The sequence below is a fragment of the Salmo trutta genome, chromosome 21 (genome assembly GCF_901001165.1).
Source record: "Salmo trutta chromosome 21, fSalTru1.1, whole genome shotgun sequence".
Lineage (NCBI taxonomy): Eukaryota > Metazoa > Chordata > Actinopteri > Salmoniformes > Salmonidae > Salmo > Salmo trutta.
In genome coordinates, this window is record NC_042977.1 from 25009967 (window position 1) to 25024798 (window position 14832).

General features: G+C 40.7%; 3 protein-coding genes across 5 annotated transcripts; 2 read left to right on the forward strand and 1 right to left on the reverse strand.

The window, feature by feature from the left end:
• Positions 1-273: 273 nt before the first annotated feature.
• LOC115157019 (target of EGR1 protein 1-like) lies at positions 274-4962 on the reverse strand. The gene is made up of 7 exons (XM_029704872.1): positions 4532-4962; positions 4377-4417; positions 2845-2941; positions 2601-2759; positions 2236-2495; positions 1977-2139; positions 274-1161 (listed from the first exon to the last, which is right to left on the reverse strand). The coding sequence occupies exons 1-7, from the start codon at positions 4643-4645 to the stop codon at positions 409-411; spliced, it is 1587 nt and encodes a 528-aa protein (XP_029560732.1). The 5' UTR covers positions 4646-4962; the 3' UTR covers positions 274-408.
• A 230-nt stretch (positions 4963-5192) lies between these two features.
• Positions 5193-7352, forward strand: LOC115157020 (THAP domain-containing protein 1-like). Of its 2 annotated transcripts, none has more exons than XM_029704874.1 (4): positions 5193-5668; positions 5892-6045; positions 6266-6438; positions 6666-7352. In XM_029704874.1, exons 1-4 carry the CDS (start codon positions 5519-5521, stop codon positions 7041-7043), a joined length of 855 nt encoding a protein of 284 aa, XP_029560734.1. In that variant the 5' UTR covers positions 5193-5518; the 3' UTR covers positions 7044-7352. The 2 variants fall into 2 exon arrangements, with proteins under 2 accessions (XP_029560734.1, XP_029560733.1); XM_029704873.1 differs by having other exon boundaries at positions 5194-5668; positions 6263-6438.
• A 3829-nt stretch (positions 7353-11181) lies between these two features.
• Positions 11182-14442, forward strand: selenop2 (selenoprotein P2). Of its 2 annotated transcripts, none has more exons than XM_029704876.1 (5): positions 11182-11282; positions 11431-11673; positions 12000-12212; positions 13081-13192; positions 13484-14442. In XM_029704876.1, the coding sequence occupies exons 2-5, from the start codon at positions 11447-11449 to the stop codon at positions 13778-13780; spliced, it is 849 nt and encodes a 282-aa protein (XP_029560736.1). In that variant the 5' UTR covers positions 11182-11282; positions 11431-11446; the 3' UTR covers positions 13781-14442. The 2 variants fall into 2 exon arrangements, with proteins under 2 accessions (XP_029560736.1, XP_029560735.1); XM_029704875.1 differs by having other exon boundaries at positions 11194-11292.
• The last annotated feature ends 390 nt before the right edge of the window (positions 14443-14832 follow it).

Below are 14832 nucleotides of genomic sequence, written 5' to 3' on the forward strand. Positions count from 1 at the left end.
TTTCCTCCGTCTTGGCTGATGTATGAACACGTAACAAGCTCTTTCAGGCAAAGCTGAAGAGCTTAGAATTAAATTGTACTTTTTTTAACGTTGATAAAGAACATATATCCGCAATCGTTTTTAAAATAAATGGCTAACTTTAGCTTCTTATGCTTATTTCAGTGTGATCCTATGAACATGGTCATACCGAGTGCACTACAGGCTGAGGCCTGAAATCAGCTCACTTTTCCTGCCAAACCTCACATCAAGATGTTTAAGACACAAATTACCATGTTTGTTGTATAACCAAGGAAAAGCCTTTTATTGAAACATAATACTGTATCAACAAACATTAAAATGTGCAACAAAGCATGTCTAACTAAAAAGGCTTCATTATAAACCAGGAATACATTTGGTTCCATTGAATGGTTATATAGTTCCCTCTGCTTTGCTAGCCACACTGCTAGAAAAGCTTTTTCCCCACACAATGTCCATCTTGTGAATGTGAGCCTTGGAGGACTTGGAGAAGGTGCTCTTGACAATATGCATCGGGACAGACTTGCCACTGAGGTAGACTTTGTTCAGGCACTCAGGGAGCCAGGACTCTGAACACGGTGGCTTACCTACTCTCTCTGTCAGAGTGGCAGCATAGGAGAAGATGTAGCCGGTCATGAATGCATCGAACCCTGCCCGGTGGGAACCTCCTTCCAGCTTCTTCCTCTTGGACTTTTCTTTCTTTGTTGCATCAGATGTGGCCAGAGGCTGTGGCTCTGACACACCATTGCCTTCCACCTTTTCTTGGTCAGTCTTCATTTCTTCATCTGCAGACACAGCCTGTGGCTCTGCGACTCCGTTGCCTTCCTCTACCTTCTCCGTCATCATTTTCTCACTGCTCTCTGACCCCTGTACCGGAGTCCCATCTACCTGCTCTGTGACAGGGGGAGGTTTGCTGTCTGTGTCAGAGATCACCTGGTCCGGGCCCTGCTCTCCATCCTTCAGCTCCATATGGGCCTGCTTCTTCTCGGAGGCACCTTCAAAGTCCACATTCCCCTGAGAAGAGGTTTTTCTTTTCCTCTTCCGTTTCTTTTTCTTTTCCACCTTGTTTTTTTCATCATGCTGGATGATGAGGTCAGTGTCATGTGACAAGGGACACTGTGACCCATTGGGGCACCAACCGTAAGCCTGCAAAATACAGAATGTTATACGTTAACAAAAGAGAAATTGGACTTATTTGTGTAGGGCAGCACAGCCCCTGAAGTGACTCTTCTTATCAACTGTATGCAAGCATTCGCTTATCTTGCCAACCCCCACTGTCACACCTGAGAAGCAGAGGTTCTGTTGTCTTTACAGGTCTGATATCTGATTGGAGGTTAACTTTTGAATCAAAACAACTCAGATGCTTATAAAAGGGTCTTCCACTTTTTTGTTCCTGAACTGATGTGCTGCGATACCTACACTCTCTCCCATGAGCCATGGTGCACCTCTATCTCACTCAACATGCTTAGAATAATGCTTTGTAACTTTTAGGCTTTGCCTTGTATGTGAACCCATTCAAGTTATTAAATAATACTTGCTTTGATATTCGCTCCTCATTACCATTCCTTGATCTTAGTCGGCTAAATGCATAATACTTGGTTGCACAAGGTTTACATAGTCTCTTGCATATTGCTAGTTATCTTATGTAGGCAGATAATTTGTTGAATGGGTTAATTGCTTAGTCTTATTACGAGTTGCGTGTGAGGTATATATAAAATACTTATGATAATTACCCCACTTCACGTGTCAGCTGAAGTGTAACAGGGTCATAATGCAGGGTCAAGACACTGCATTGTTCAGATTCAGTTTATTATCATTAGAAAAATAGCTTGGTTATACACTAGTTATTGCATAACAGAGTCCATGAAGTGCCCCAGTGCTGATCATTATGGCACACATTTTAGGGATCCTTTAAAACAGAATCTGGGGCTGCCTACAAGTTTAAGAAGTGATGTACTTACAGAGAAACGCTGGCAGACATTCAGCGGTCCCTCGAGGCTAGACCCGGCCAGGCAGGGCCTGAAGTCCACATAGCTGGACAGGTGGCCTGAGTATTTGCAGAACTCCAGGAACAGATGGCGTCCATTACCAACAACCTCAAGAGACTTGCTGTTGTCCAATTTACTGTGGAAAAAAAGAGCACCAAAAATCCTGTAACTACTTCCTTGAATGTGTAGTAGTATGGGTAGATGTGTCATATTTAGTGTTTAGTTCACTAACCATTTCTTGTAGGCATACTCCAGGTAAGAGGCAGCAAAGCGTAGCTCATATTCTGTGGCGTACTTGGTGTCATATATCCCAGCTGGGAACATCTGGGACAGGTCAGCAGTGAAAGTGCCAAGTTTATCTGGCAGGTGGGCATAGAAGCACTGATACAGGAACACCATGTCGATCAAGCCATTGTGTAGAACCAATGGCTTGCGAGCACGCAGGAGTTCAACAAACAGCATCCGCATGTTTATTCCATGGGAATCCCCTCCCTGGATACAGGAAAGGAACAGAACTCTGGATCATTCACCACTTAAAGGTAAAAATAAGGAATAGTCCAGGATCTATGACAGATCACAACAAAATCTTGATCTCACCTTGTCATTGCCCTTGATATAAGGGACACCTTCAGCATATTGTTTGTTGAAGTCAAATCCATGTTGCACCAGGAACTGCACAGATTGTGGTTCAATTACATACTCCTCACTGCAGAGCAACGTCAGGTTGTACACCTGAACAAGGTACGTATCATCATCCTGGAAAGAGATAATACGTCAAAACAATATGTAACATTTTATGTTGAGCTTTCTGAATGTCAGAATGCGCAAAGGATACATTTACCTTGTTTTCAAGTTTCTTAAAACAAGCAAACCCAAGGGAGAGAATGGAGCGTGTGCGAGCTGCATTGCATATGGCTTTGTAACGGTCCTCTATGCATCTTAAAATGAAAACAGAGATCTAATGTAAAACTTGAGATTGAGATAGCATAGTGAAAGTACATTGAGTAAACCCAATTGAATTAAATCCCTTTTTGACAGCATCCCTTTAGATTTAAACAAAACTTTCCATACATGTTTGCCCGTGGAAGAAGTGGTCAGAAAGTGCATTTTTGGACCTGAATGACAAAACATTCAGGAGATAGTGGTCAAAGTTGACCCATTTTGCATACCCCACCATACCATGAGACATCCATGTCTTTCTTCATCACCGGAAAAGATAAACAATTGAGTTTGATCATTTAATCAAAATAGTATCAGATGTTGTTATATTTGCATATGTTTAGACCCTATTTCACATCTGAAGTTTTTGTGTTGTGCCCGCCATCGGTTGAGACAGCATGTCTTGAATACAGGGTGGCTGTCATTTCAATCCTAGAAATAGATTTCATAGAATGGACCTATCCCTTCAGACCCCTGCAATTTAGCTGGTACACCATTGAAATGTAAATTGAATTGAAATTTGAACATTAATTAGTACAACAAAGATCACCGCCAGTCCACCCACTGTCGAAAATCAACTTAAATCATATTGTCTTTTCTATGATCTATATTTCAAAGGGTTTCCTATGGAGGTTTAACAGTATAATGTAAAGGAACAGATATGCCCATTCAAGTCAACATTCTCTGATGCATGGACCTCCATCTTTGTAGTACCATTTTAAAGTTTACATGTGATTCCCATTTTAGTACATTTATCAGCCACAACATGACACCCACCCTGTGTCTGAACCATAGCGGGCACAACAAAAACATTTTACATTTACATTTTTTGTCATTTAGCAGACGCTCTTATCCAGAGCGGCTTATAGTGAATGCATACATTTCATACGTTTCATGAAAAAAAAAAATCTGTGCTGGCCCCCTGTGGGAATCGAACCCACAACCCTGGCGTTGCAAACACCATGCTCTACCAACTGAGCTACAGGGAAACCTTAAATGATGTAAAATAGGGTATAAGCTACAACATATGCAAATATGAAGAAAATATAGGAATGTACATGTTTTTTGTAAATAGAATTGAAGTTAACAATAAAATAAAATACTTAATTTTTATTTAAAAATACTTATAGAAAATAGTTTGACAACCCTGTGTATAAGCTTTTAAATTATATAAATCTCAGCCTATTGAAAAGATGGATGTCTCATGGTATGGTGGGATATGCAAAATGGGTCAACTTTGAGCACCTTTATCTCTTGAATGTGTTGGCACTCTGGTCCAGAGTCGCTTTCTAAAAACTTCTACAATTGGCAAAATGCATGGGAGGTTTCGTTCAAATCAAAAGGGGTTCTGTCAAAAAGTGGCTGAATTCAAATGGATTTACCCCATTAGCTACATTAAATAATGAAGAAAACCCAAGAATCAACCATACTCACTCTGCCAGCAAAGCTTTTCTGCTTCCAAGCCCACTCAATTCCTGAAACAAAACATGCAGACATTATATGACATTCGTGTCAATGGGCCTACATAAAGACGTAAACCATCAATGTACCCACAGCTGTTTGTCTGCAAAGCTCGCTGTAACACTTACTGTATCCAGTGCAATGAAGGAGGCAGTCTTGATTGCAAGGACCATAGCAGGCCACAGTTCTTTGAAATTATCATTTTGCACATCAATAACAGGGACTACCATGGAGGATGTCATAGCTAACTAGTTAATATTTGGAACACAATCAAAATGTTCAACTCAGTGTAAACTAGCTAGCTAGTGTTAGCTAAGTGAACACTGGGAGTGACTAGACTTATTGAATGGTCAGGGAGCTCATTGCAGGAGGTTTTCGGTTGTCCAGTGAAAGCTTCCAGTTCACTACTATACGTTATTCTTCGTTTGTCGGATTGCATTGATTCGTTTCCAAACAATAGTTTTCAGGGAGGAAGACCCAAATTCTTGGCAAGAATGAAGCGCAGCTGTAAACATCCAACCAACGTGGTCTGAATTGGTCCTTACAGATTGTACACCAACAACACATAAAGGACCCCAGTAGGAGTGGACAAAGTTTTCCAATTCAAAATGTAAAACATTCGTTTTAACCATCCTATAACCATCCTTTCAATATGGGGACGATGTTGACTAAATATATATTGTATATGCTGCTAGTCTGCATAAATCGAATTTTAATGAACGATACTTTATAGTTCTCTTGAAGAAATATTTGAAACATGCAGTCACATGGGCAGCTCAAACCCGTGACGTTATCAAATGACCGTTGAGGACAAGTGCGCCATTTTGGCTCAAACAAAGTCGGAAATTATTTACTTTGCAATTTCATATTATTTGGCACGCTAACATCGCTTAATACTTTTGTGAACCTTTGGGATGATACAATATCTTATGTGAGCGCATGTTTCAACCATGTTCTATTTTGTTTTGTTTCCTATGAGAACAAGTGTAAAGTTCTGGTAGCCTTCGCTAGCTACAAGCTAGCTCTGTTGTTTGATTGGAATGCAAGTAACTGGGGCTATAGTTCGCTTGCTAGCTAGCTGCATTCAGCAGTTTTGACTTGTTAGCTCGATAGGTATGGGTGGGTGTTCCGCTCCAAATTGCTCAAACTCAACAACCATTGGGAAACAACTATTTCGTTTTCCAAAAGAGCCTATACGCAAGAATAAATGGCTTGTAAACTGCCGGCGTAATTTTGTACCAACTCCACATTCCAGACTGTGCCAGGCAAGTTTATGGGTGACTAATGTTAACCTTACTGGCTAGCTAACGTTAGCTAGTTTGGTCCACCAGTCAACAATTCCCAACTCCAAATTAGAACAAAACATGTTGACATGTTTGTCTACACTTTGGATATAATAACTTCATTTATTTAGTGCCATATATAATGCACCAAGAGAAAATACATCGATATTTAGCCAGCTAATCCTACAGCTATGTCTTCTTGCAGGACCATTTTGAGCTGAGTCAGTTTGAAGAAATAGCCAGGTCGCCAGCAGGGGGAAAGAAGCTGAAACCAAATGCTATCCCTACTCTTTTCAGTGTGCAAAATCCACCTTATCCAATCACCCCACAGATAGTGCTACCTTTCAAACCAGAGCCAGGTAACTACTTTTTTCTTTATTTCTCAAAATCACAACATCTGTCAAAATAGATATTGACACATTATCAGATAGCCTACTATTTTCGAAGACTCGTAGGACTATTGCAAATGTTGGTCCAGTTGTGCTAACACAACTTTTTAAAACTGTTAGTTCCTGATTGTAACAGTGGATGAAGTGAGTGATTCAGATGTGTTGTTAATGTTCGCTGTATACCTAGTAGAGAGAGATCTGAATGTGGGGGATCATGGCTATGCACGGCGGCAACCAACTCTGGGCATGGAGGAAGATGCTGATGAACTCCACAAGGCAGAGGAACGCCCCTGCACCCATTGTCAACCTTACAAAACCCTGCTGGAACAAGAAATGCAACACACTGCCAGACTTCAGAAAGAGGTGTGTTGGTTGCTCCCTTTTCCCAACTATTTCAAACTATTGCCTCATATTTCCTAAAATATCTTTCTCTAGTCAAATCTTTTCAGTGTAAATTATTATTGTTATGTGAAATTATACAATGGACCCATTACGCTTTCAGTCATTAGAATTTTCTCACAGAAGAACCAAACTTTTTTTGAGAATCTTGGAAAAGATAACACCTCCTCAACATGTTAACTTGTGTGCAGGCTGAGGAAATGAAGAAGAGGATGTTCAAACTGGACAGAATAGAGAGGGGCCTCCAGACATTTCTGTATGAAGACCAGATCCGTGCCCTGACCCTGACCAAGCGTTCCCGGAGAGCTGTGTGGTCCCATGAGACAGTGCTGAAGGCTCGTAAAATCCGATGTGCAGTCGGTGCCAAGGGTTACGAATTCCTTCGGGAGTTAGGCTACCCTTTGCCCTCTTATAGAACTTTATGCAACCGCCTGGAGGAAAAAATCATGGTGACGACAGCCATGGGCTGTGATGAGCTTGCAGAGCTTGGTCTAGGAATCATATCTACATGTGACAGTCCAGAGGGAGATGGGGACAATGAGGAGGCTTTCATTGGAGTGATGTCATGACTCATGAAAGAGAGAATTTTGATCAATTTGTTTAAATATGTGTTTCATTTTGAAGAATGCAACGCAAAATGACAGGACAATATAGCAAAGAGTGACGACAGCTAGTAGGCCTATGCGGTGAAGAAAATGTGGAAGCATTTGCACATGAGAGATAGTGTTAAAGCGTTCTTGCTTCTGGACTTGGTTTCACATAAGTGTTTTTTTAGAATGGTTTACTCATGCTAAAGAATTTGGTGTTTATTTTGGGAATGAAACATAAGCTCCTTCAAAACAATAAAGAGCAGCAGTCATCTGCCTTTAAAGCGGCAATCGGCAGTAGAAACAATAACAAAGCGTCCTCCCCACACCTGAATCAGTAAAAAGCTGAGGAATGGGGCTGGAGAAATTGAATCACTCAATTTCATAGACCTATGGATGCAAGGATTGACCATCCATGATATCAAAATTATAGTTTTAACAATGTTTTGAGGCTATATAGTGTTTGTTACATTTTCTTTGTCTACAAACATTGGAGTAAAACAAGCATATATTTGGAGTTCTAATGGGGTACGACAGTTGAACTAAGTTCATGAGGCATTTATAAGTTATATTCTTCAAGAATAAAGTCCAAAAATGGATGTAGCAACTACTGATTGCTCCTTTAAGCTTTGAAGCTGCAATTTCAAACCACCTTTCTGTGCTCAATGTGAGGTCATAATTCAGAAGCTACGCTAAATCATTTGCTGTACACCTGTTTTCTTCAGCTGTGAATGTTTGAGAAATGCAAAGGAAGAGCAGAATTTTAACCCCTGTTTGCAGAGTTTTTAGTTGCCCTTCATTGTCACTTATGTTAAGTGGACAAATTGGAGGATTCGTTGTATTTTGTAATGGGAATCAGTTTAGCTGCATTTGGAAACTGCAATGCAGTATAGAGCTTTTGGAGAACTGTGTTAGCTGCATTGTATACTGGCTGTGCCCCCTGAACTTAGGCTGAATAACCTGAGGCCTCTTGTGTTAATCACTAATGAGATATTAGCCAGCAAGCAGAACCTCTGGGTGGGAGGAGGTTTGTAGAAAACTCACTAAAGAGGCAGGAGAGTATACAGTACCCTGATCAAAACAATGGTACTGTAGAAGAATAAAGAAATCTATCAAGTAGGGCTGGGAATTGCCAGGGACCTCATGATACAATATTATCACAATACTTTGGTGCCGATACGATATCTATTGCGATTCGATGTTTGGTATTTTATTAGGATCCCCTTAGATGTTACAGCAGATACTCTTCCTGGGGTCAACACAAAACATGAAACGTGACATAATACAGAACATTAATAGACAAGGACAGAACTACATCAGTTTAAAAAAAAAGGCATACGTAGCCTACATATCAATACATACACACAAACTATCTAGGTCAAACAGGTGTTGCTTTATCAGTTTTTTTTAGATTTGCTGTTTATTTGAGCAATATGAGATGGAACGGAGCTCCATGCAATAATGGCTCTATATAATACTGTACGCTCTCTTGAGTTTGTTCTGGATTTGGGGACTGTGAAAAGACCTCTGGTGGCATGTCTGGTGGGGTAAGTGTGTGTGTCAGAGCTGTCTGTAAGTTGACTTTGCAAACAATTTGGGATTTTTAACACATCAATGTTTCTTATAAAAAGAAGCGATGCAGTCAGTCTCCTCAACTCTTAGTCAAGCGTTCCAAACATATTGCTCATATGTCTTCTGCAAAGGGACAAGAAAGAGCCTTGAGAAAACAAGTTTTGATCAGTCATGGAAATAAAGTGCTTAAAACAAATTGGCTCCCTATTTAAAAAGAAGACTGAGAACAAGCTATGAAGAAGAAATAGAGTTTTGGTGCAGGTACAGTCAACCAGGGGAAATATAATATTTAGATATTGTCAAAATGATACATCGTCAAAAAAATATACCAATATGTAGCTTGATTTTATTTCTTTTACCCCCATCACTACTATCAAGTAGGCTGCCTATGTGGCTTTTGTTTTTTGTGATGTTGAAGTGTTCACTTTTATCAACAGTGTGAAACATTGTTTTGCAAAGGAGACCATACCTTACTCATAGTACTATACTGAACAAAAATATAAACGCAACATGCAAAGTGTTGGTCCCATGTTTCATGAACTGAAATTAAAGATCCCAGAAATTTTCCATACGCACAAAAAGCTTCCTCTCAAATTATGTGCACAAATTTGTTTAGATCCGTGTTATTGAGCATTTCTCCTTTGCCCAGATAATCCATCCACCTGACATGTGTGACATCAAGAAGCTGATTAAACAGCATGATCATTACACAGGTGCACCTTGCGCTGGGGACAATAAAAGGCCGCTCTAAAATGTGCAGTTTTGTCACACAACACAATGCCACAGATGTCTCAAGTTTTGAGGGAGCATCCAATTGGCATGCTGACTGCAGGAATGTCCACCAGAGCTGCTGCCAGAGAATTGAATGTTCATTTCTCTACCGTAAGCTGCCTCCAACGTCGTTTTAGAGAATTTGACAGTACGTCCAACCGGCCTCACAACCGCAGATCACGTGTAACCACGCCAGCCCAGGATGCCACATACGGCTTCTTCACCTGCGGGATCATCTGAGACCAGCCACCCGGACAGCTGATGAAACTGAGTAGTTCTGTCTAATGAAGCCCTTTTGTGGGGTAAAACTCCATCTGATTGGTTGGCTCCTAAGTGGGTGGGCCTATGCCCTCCCAGGCCCACCCATGGCTGAGCCCCTGTCCAGTTATGTGAAATCCATAGATTAGGGCCTAATGAATTTATTTAAATTGACTGATTTCCTTGTATGAACTGTAACTCAGTAACTGCATGTTGCATTCATATTTTTGTTCAGTATAGATACTATGAAACTGATTCATCAAACAGGAACTATTCTGTTCACATATTTATTATATTTGGATTAGTATTAATATCTATAGCGCTCCTCTGGAATGTTGTGACCTTTGAAAAGCCATGCCCATCACCCTGTAGATTTACTTTTAGCCTGTACTGTACTTTGACCTAATCATTCAGGGTAGAAAGAGCATTGCTGTTTATGTGGTCAAAATCAATTGCAGTGTTTTTCCAAAATTCTGAGAGCCAAAAGAGGGGTAGAAAAGATGTTTCTGATTTTTGTTACTCCAAATATGAAAATACCATTGGTGCTGAAGTTATTTGGAGTTCTCAGAATCAGAATCATACATGTTACTTGTAGACGTGTTTGTATGTCACGCATTTATTCTACTCCCACACAGTTGGACCCCTGACCCACTTTTTGGTAAACCTTGCTAAATTGTGATCAATGATTCCTCATTGTGGAGTATATATACAATGTTTGATAATGTTGTTTTTGAAGATTTGCACAACCCTTTTCATTCTATAGTTTTCCTGTTTTGGCATTATTTGTCAGCCATCACACACAGTATATGAGCATGGAATGAGCATGGCATTCCAGCATGGAGTGAGCATGGAATCAGCATGGAATCAGCATGGAGTGAGCATGGAATCAGCATGGCATTCCAGCATGGAGTGAGCATGGAATCAGCATGGAGTGAGCATGGAATCAGCATGGCATTCCAGCATGGAGTGAGCATGGAATCAGCATGGAATCAGCATGGAATGAGCATGGCATTCCAGCATGGAGTGAGCATGGAATCAGCATGGAGTGAGCATGGAATCAGCATGGCATTCCAGCATGGCGTGAGCATGGAATCAGCATGGAATGAACATGGCATTCCATGCTCATTCCATGCTCATTCCATGCTCATTCCATGCTCATTCCATGCTCATATACTGTGTGATGGCTGACAAATAATGCCAAAACATGAAAACTATAGAACGAAAAGGGTTGTGTATATCTTCAAAAACAACATTATCAAACTGATTGTATATATATACTCCACAATGAGGAATCAGCATGGAATCAGCATGGAATCAGCATGGAATTCAGTGCCTTGGATCTGGTGCCTATAACATTTATTAGAATACAATACCATTTCAAGAATTTTCCTGACCATGAATTACATCATCCAAAAATGTAGCCTCATAGAGAAGAAAACATATCTGGAATTGACAGGTTAGTGTTGGGTTTCACAACCCTCTTACCCTAAAGTAAACACAGTGGCTTACTCTGTTTGTTTTTGGGGGTAGTGCTTACCTGAGATAAGGGCTTAAAAACAGCAGCGTAACATTGTATTGCTTAGTTGTGTGAAGCAGAAGAGAGGCTCAACGAGGACAGAGGTCAGTCCAGGTATTATGTCATTCAGTAGTCCATATTTTGCATACTGTATGTAGCAGAGACTATAGTGATACGTACGAAGAGTTGTAATAACCATCACATCTGAAAGTGAACTTTTGACATCGGCCTCTCTCTTGGAACTCTTTTTAGGTGAGGTTTGGAGGACATGATGCAGGGTCTCTTGACTCTGTGGCTGTGTGCTGCTCTGCCAGGGCTCCTATGCGCATCGCCTCTGTTAGTAGAAGGGGACAATGATGCTTCCAAGATCTGCAAGGCTGCACCGCACTGGGAGATCAAGGGCCATGGGGCCCCCATGAAGGAGCTGCTGGGAAATGTAGTTGTTCTGGCTCTGCTGAAAGCAAGCTGACACTTCTGCCGCACACAGGCCTCCAAGTAAGAGAGAAGTCTTCAGAATCTGTCTTGTATAACATTACTGTAGACCTTCTGCAACATACTGTTATTATACCACTGTTTAAAGATTTGGTATAGAAATCATTAAGATGTAATAATAATGTATTTACAAACAAATGTATGTAAAGTTGTTGATGTAATGCTGCTGGTGATCCAGTTCAGATTTATTGAGAGCAGCCTTCCCAAACAGTAGAGAGAAATGATCTGAATTATGAAAGAATGGGAAATTAGTAAATACCGCCATCTAGTGGCAATCAAGTGGCACCTCGTCATGACTGATCTGCCATTGTCCTGTTGCTGCTGAGTAGACTAGGAGGCCTGCGTGACAAGCTGCTCCACAGCAACCTGACAGACGTGTCGTTCCTCATCGTGAACGAGAGGGAGGCCCAGTCCAGAGCCATGTACTGGGAGCTGAAGAGGAGGGCCCCCCCGGGCATCCCTGTCTACCAACAGGCCCCGCTACAGGACGACGTCTGGGAGGCCTTGGACGGAGACAAGGACGACTTCCTGGTATATGACAGGTAATAAGGGAAGGTAACACTGCCGCTATTACCTCGCTTTCCAACCAAGGTGCAGAAATTGAGGCGCAAAAACCCTGATGAACCATGATAAGAGCTGAAATGCCCTGTTTTTACTTAAAGGTCCAATGCAGCAGTTTTTTTCTCAATATCAAATGATTTCTGGGTAATAATTAAGTAGGCCTACCTCATGGTGATTGTTTTCTATTAAAATGTTCACTTTTTGAAAAAATAGCTTCTTAGCAAAGATACATTTTTCCAGCAAGAATTTTGCTAGGACTGTCTGGGAGTGGTCTTGAGTGGGGAGGGTTAAACTGAAAACGAACTGTAATTGGCAGAGGTTTGGAACTCTCTTTCTTATTGGTCTATTAACTAATTTACAGACCTAAACACCATCCCACCAAAACATGCTGAAATTTCAGTCTGTCTTTTTAAACAGCTCTTACACTAACAGGGCATTATCATCACTTTCACAATTTCACTCTATTATTCCAAAATTGCGTTTTTGAATACACTGGGTCTTAAACAATAAATAAGTCATTTTATCAACTTCCATTGTCCTCCAACAGTAACTGAATTACTTCTTCACTTCAATATGACAGGTAAGAGCCATCAAAGAGGGCCAAAACACTGTCATGTTGTTTCTCAAAATGATACATCTCTCATGAATAAGGAATGGGCTTGTATTGATTGAAGGAAACCCGTCAGCCCTAATCTAAAGCTTACCACTGCTCTTTGACTTTAATGGTATGAAGTATCTATCAGGTTTTATTGAGACATTTTCTATCTACAGAGATCTTTAGAACTGGTGTGACACCTCATTGGTGTGGCCATGTAATGTATCTCTCCTATCCCCTCCTCTCTCTGACAGATGTGGGAGACTGACGTTCCACATAGTCCTGCCCTACAGCTTCCTCCACTACCCCTACATAGAGGCAGCCGTCAGAGCCACCTACCACAAGGACATCTGTGGCAACTGCACCGTAAGTGAAAGCACTATTCTTAAGGGAAATGCAGACATTTCATTTCAGTTTGGCTCCTCAATTGAAAACACTAGTGTCTGCAGAAGTGCTCCATAGAAATACAATTACTAGAACAGGAAAACCCCACAGACTCTTCTCTTTCTAGTAATTCTCTCTCTATGATATGGTCTTGTAGCGTAATAAAGGTTCTGATTAGTAAACCAAATAATAGAGATCTCTCTGCGGACATCCTAGGTGTATTTTTAGCTTGTACCTATTTTGTTAACTTTAGTTTGTTCTACTCTTCTACAGGTGGACTCCAACACAACCTCCTCAGCAGGGTGGAACAGCTCCCAGAGAAACGAGACACTGAGCAGTTCAGAGATGCGTGTTAACGAGACAGACAGCACAGTGGTTGATACAGTGAGGTCTATTGATGTCGATACCGTCAGCAACCCAGTTCCAAGTGATGGACGCCAGATGTCGTCTGAGGGCGGTGGTAACATGTCACACATACCTCACCAGCATCATCAGTACCCCCACCACCATCATCATCATCAGCACCACCGCAATCATGGGTCAGACGCAGATAAACAGGACTCCAATTAATATTGTCTGTGTCGTTTCTGAGACGAGTAATTGTTATTTAGCATGGTGGTGGTGGTGGCTTGTGTCAGTGACTTGACCGTCCGATGAATAGTTTTGTATGAATTCAATTTGATTTTGTCTGTATCTGTCAAATGTGTCTGATAAGGCAAACCTGTACAGTAAACTGGAATTATTTAGGCCCTTGAAATACAGTATGTCTTCCCTACATGTGGTCTGGTGACAGGTCCTGCTCTCCTCTGCAGTTTATGAAGTCTGCAGGTCAAACCTTACGGAGGTGTCTGTAGACAGATGCTGTGCTAAGGAAAGTTGGACTGACAGTCACCGAACCCATGCAGGGCAGTGTGCTGGACTTCAGGGTATACTTGTCAACGTCTTGACTATATTTCCTATTCATTTCGCAACTCATTTCATGTATGTTTTCATGGAAAACAAGGACATTTCTAAGTGACCCCAAACTTTTGAACGGTAGTATATATATATATATATATATATTCCGGACTCCGACATAAGATTTACATTCCAGGTTGCTGGTTGTTCCATGGTTAGATACTGGTTATTCACAAGCAGGTAGCCTAAGCCTACTATGTTCTATATAACGAATCTGAATTCACAATTAAAAGTATGATTATGTTGTTGTATGAATGTAATCAAAATAATTTGAATATGTTGTGTTTCTATGTTCATAAAGGGTGCGGCAGGGTAGATTTATTTTGCTTGTCTGGAGCAGTGGTGGGAAAAGTATCCAACTGTCATACTTGAGTAAAAGTAAAGATACCTTAATAGGAAATAGCTCAAGTGAAAGTCACCCAGTAAAATACAACTTGAGTAAAAGTCTAAACGTATTTGGTTTTAAAAATACTTAAGTATCAAAAGTAAATGTAATTGCTAAAGTATACTTATGTACCAAAAGTAAAAGTAAAAGTATAAATAATTTCAAATTCCTTGTATTAAGCAAACCAGACGGCACCATTTTCAAAAAATTTTAAGTTACGGATAGCCAGGGGCACGCTCCAACACTCAGACATAATTTACAAACAAACATATGTTTAGTG

What these genes read in the sequence shown, in the direction of transcription:
- LOC115157019 (XM_029704872.1), bottom strand. Translation starts at nt 4,645, where the DNA reads ATGACATCCTCCATGGTAGTCCCTGTTATTGATGTGCAAAATGATAAT. An exon ending in CCTTCATTGCACTGGATACA is followed by an intron (nt 4,418 to 4,531) that starts GTAAGTGTTACA and finishes GTTTTGTTTCAG; the next exon opens with GAATTGAGTGGGCTTGGAAG. An exon ending in TTAAGAAACTTGAAAACAAG is followed by an intron (nt 2,760 to 2,844) that starts GTAAATGTATCC and finishes ATCTCTTTCCAG; the next exon opens with GATGATGATACGTACCTTGT.
- LOC115157020 (XM_029704873.1), top strand. Translation starts at nt 5,519, where the DNA reads ATGGGTGGGTGTTCCGCTCCAAATTGCTCAAACTCAACAACCATTGGG. An exon ending in ACCTTTCAAACCAGAGCCAG is followed by an intron (nt 6,046 to 6,262) that starts GTAACTACTTTT and finishes CTGTATACCTAG; the next exon opens with TAGAGAGAGATCTGAATGTG. An exon ending in CTGCCAGACTTCAGAAAGAG is followed by an intron (nt 6,439 to 6,665) that starts GTGTGTTGGTTG and finishes ACTTGTGTGCAG; the next exon opens with GCTGAGGAAATGAAGAAGAG.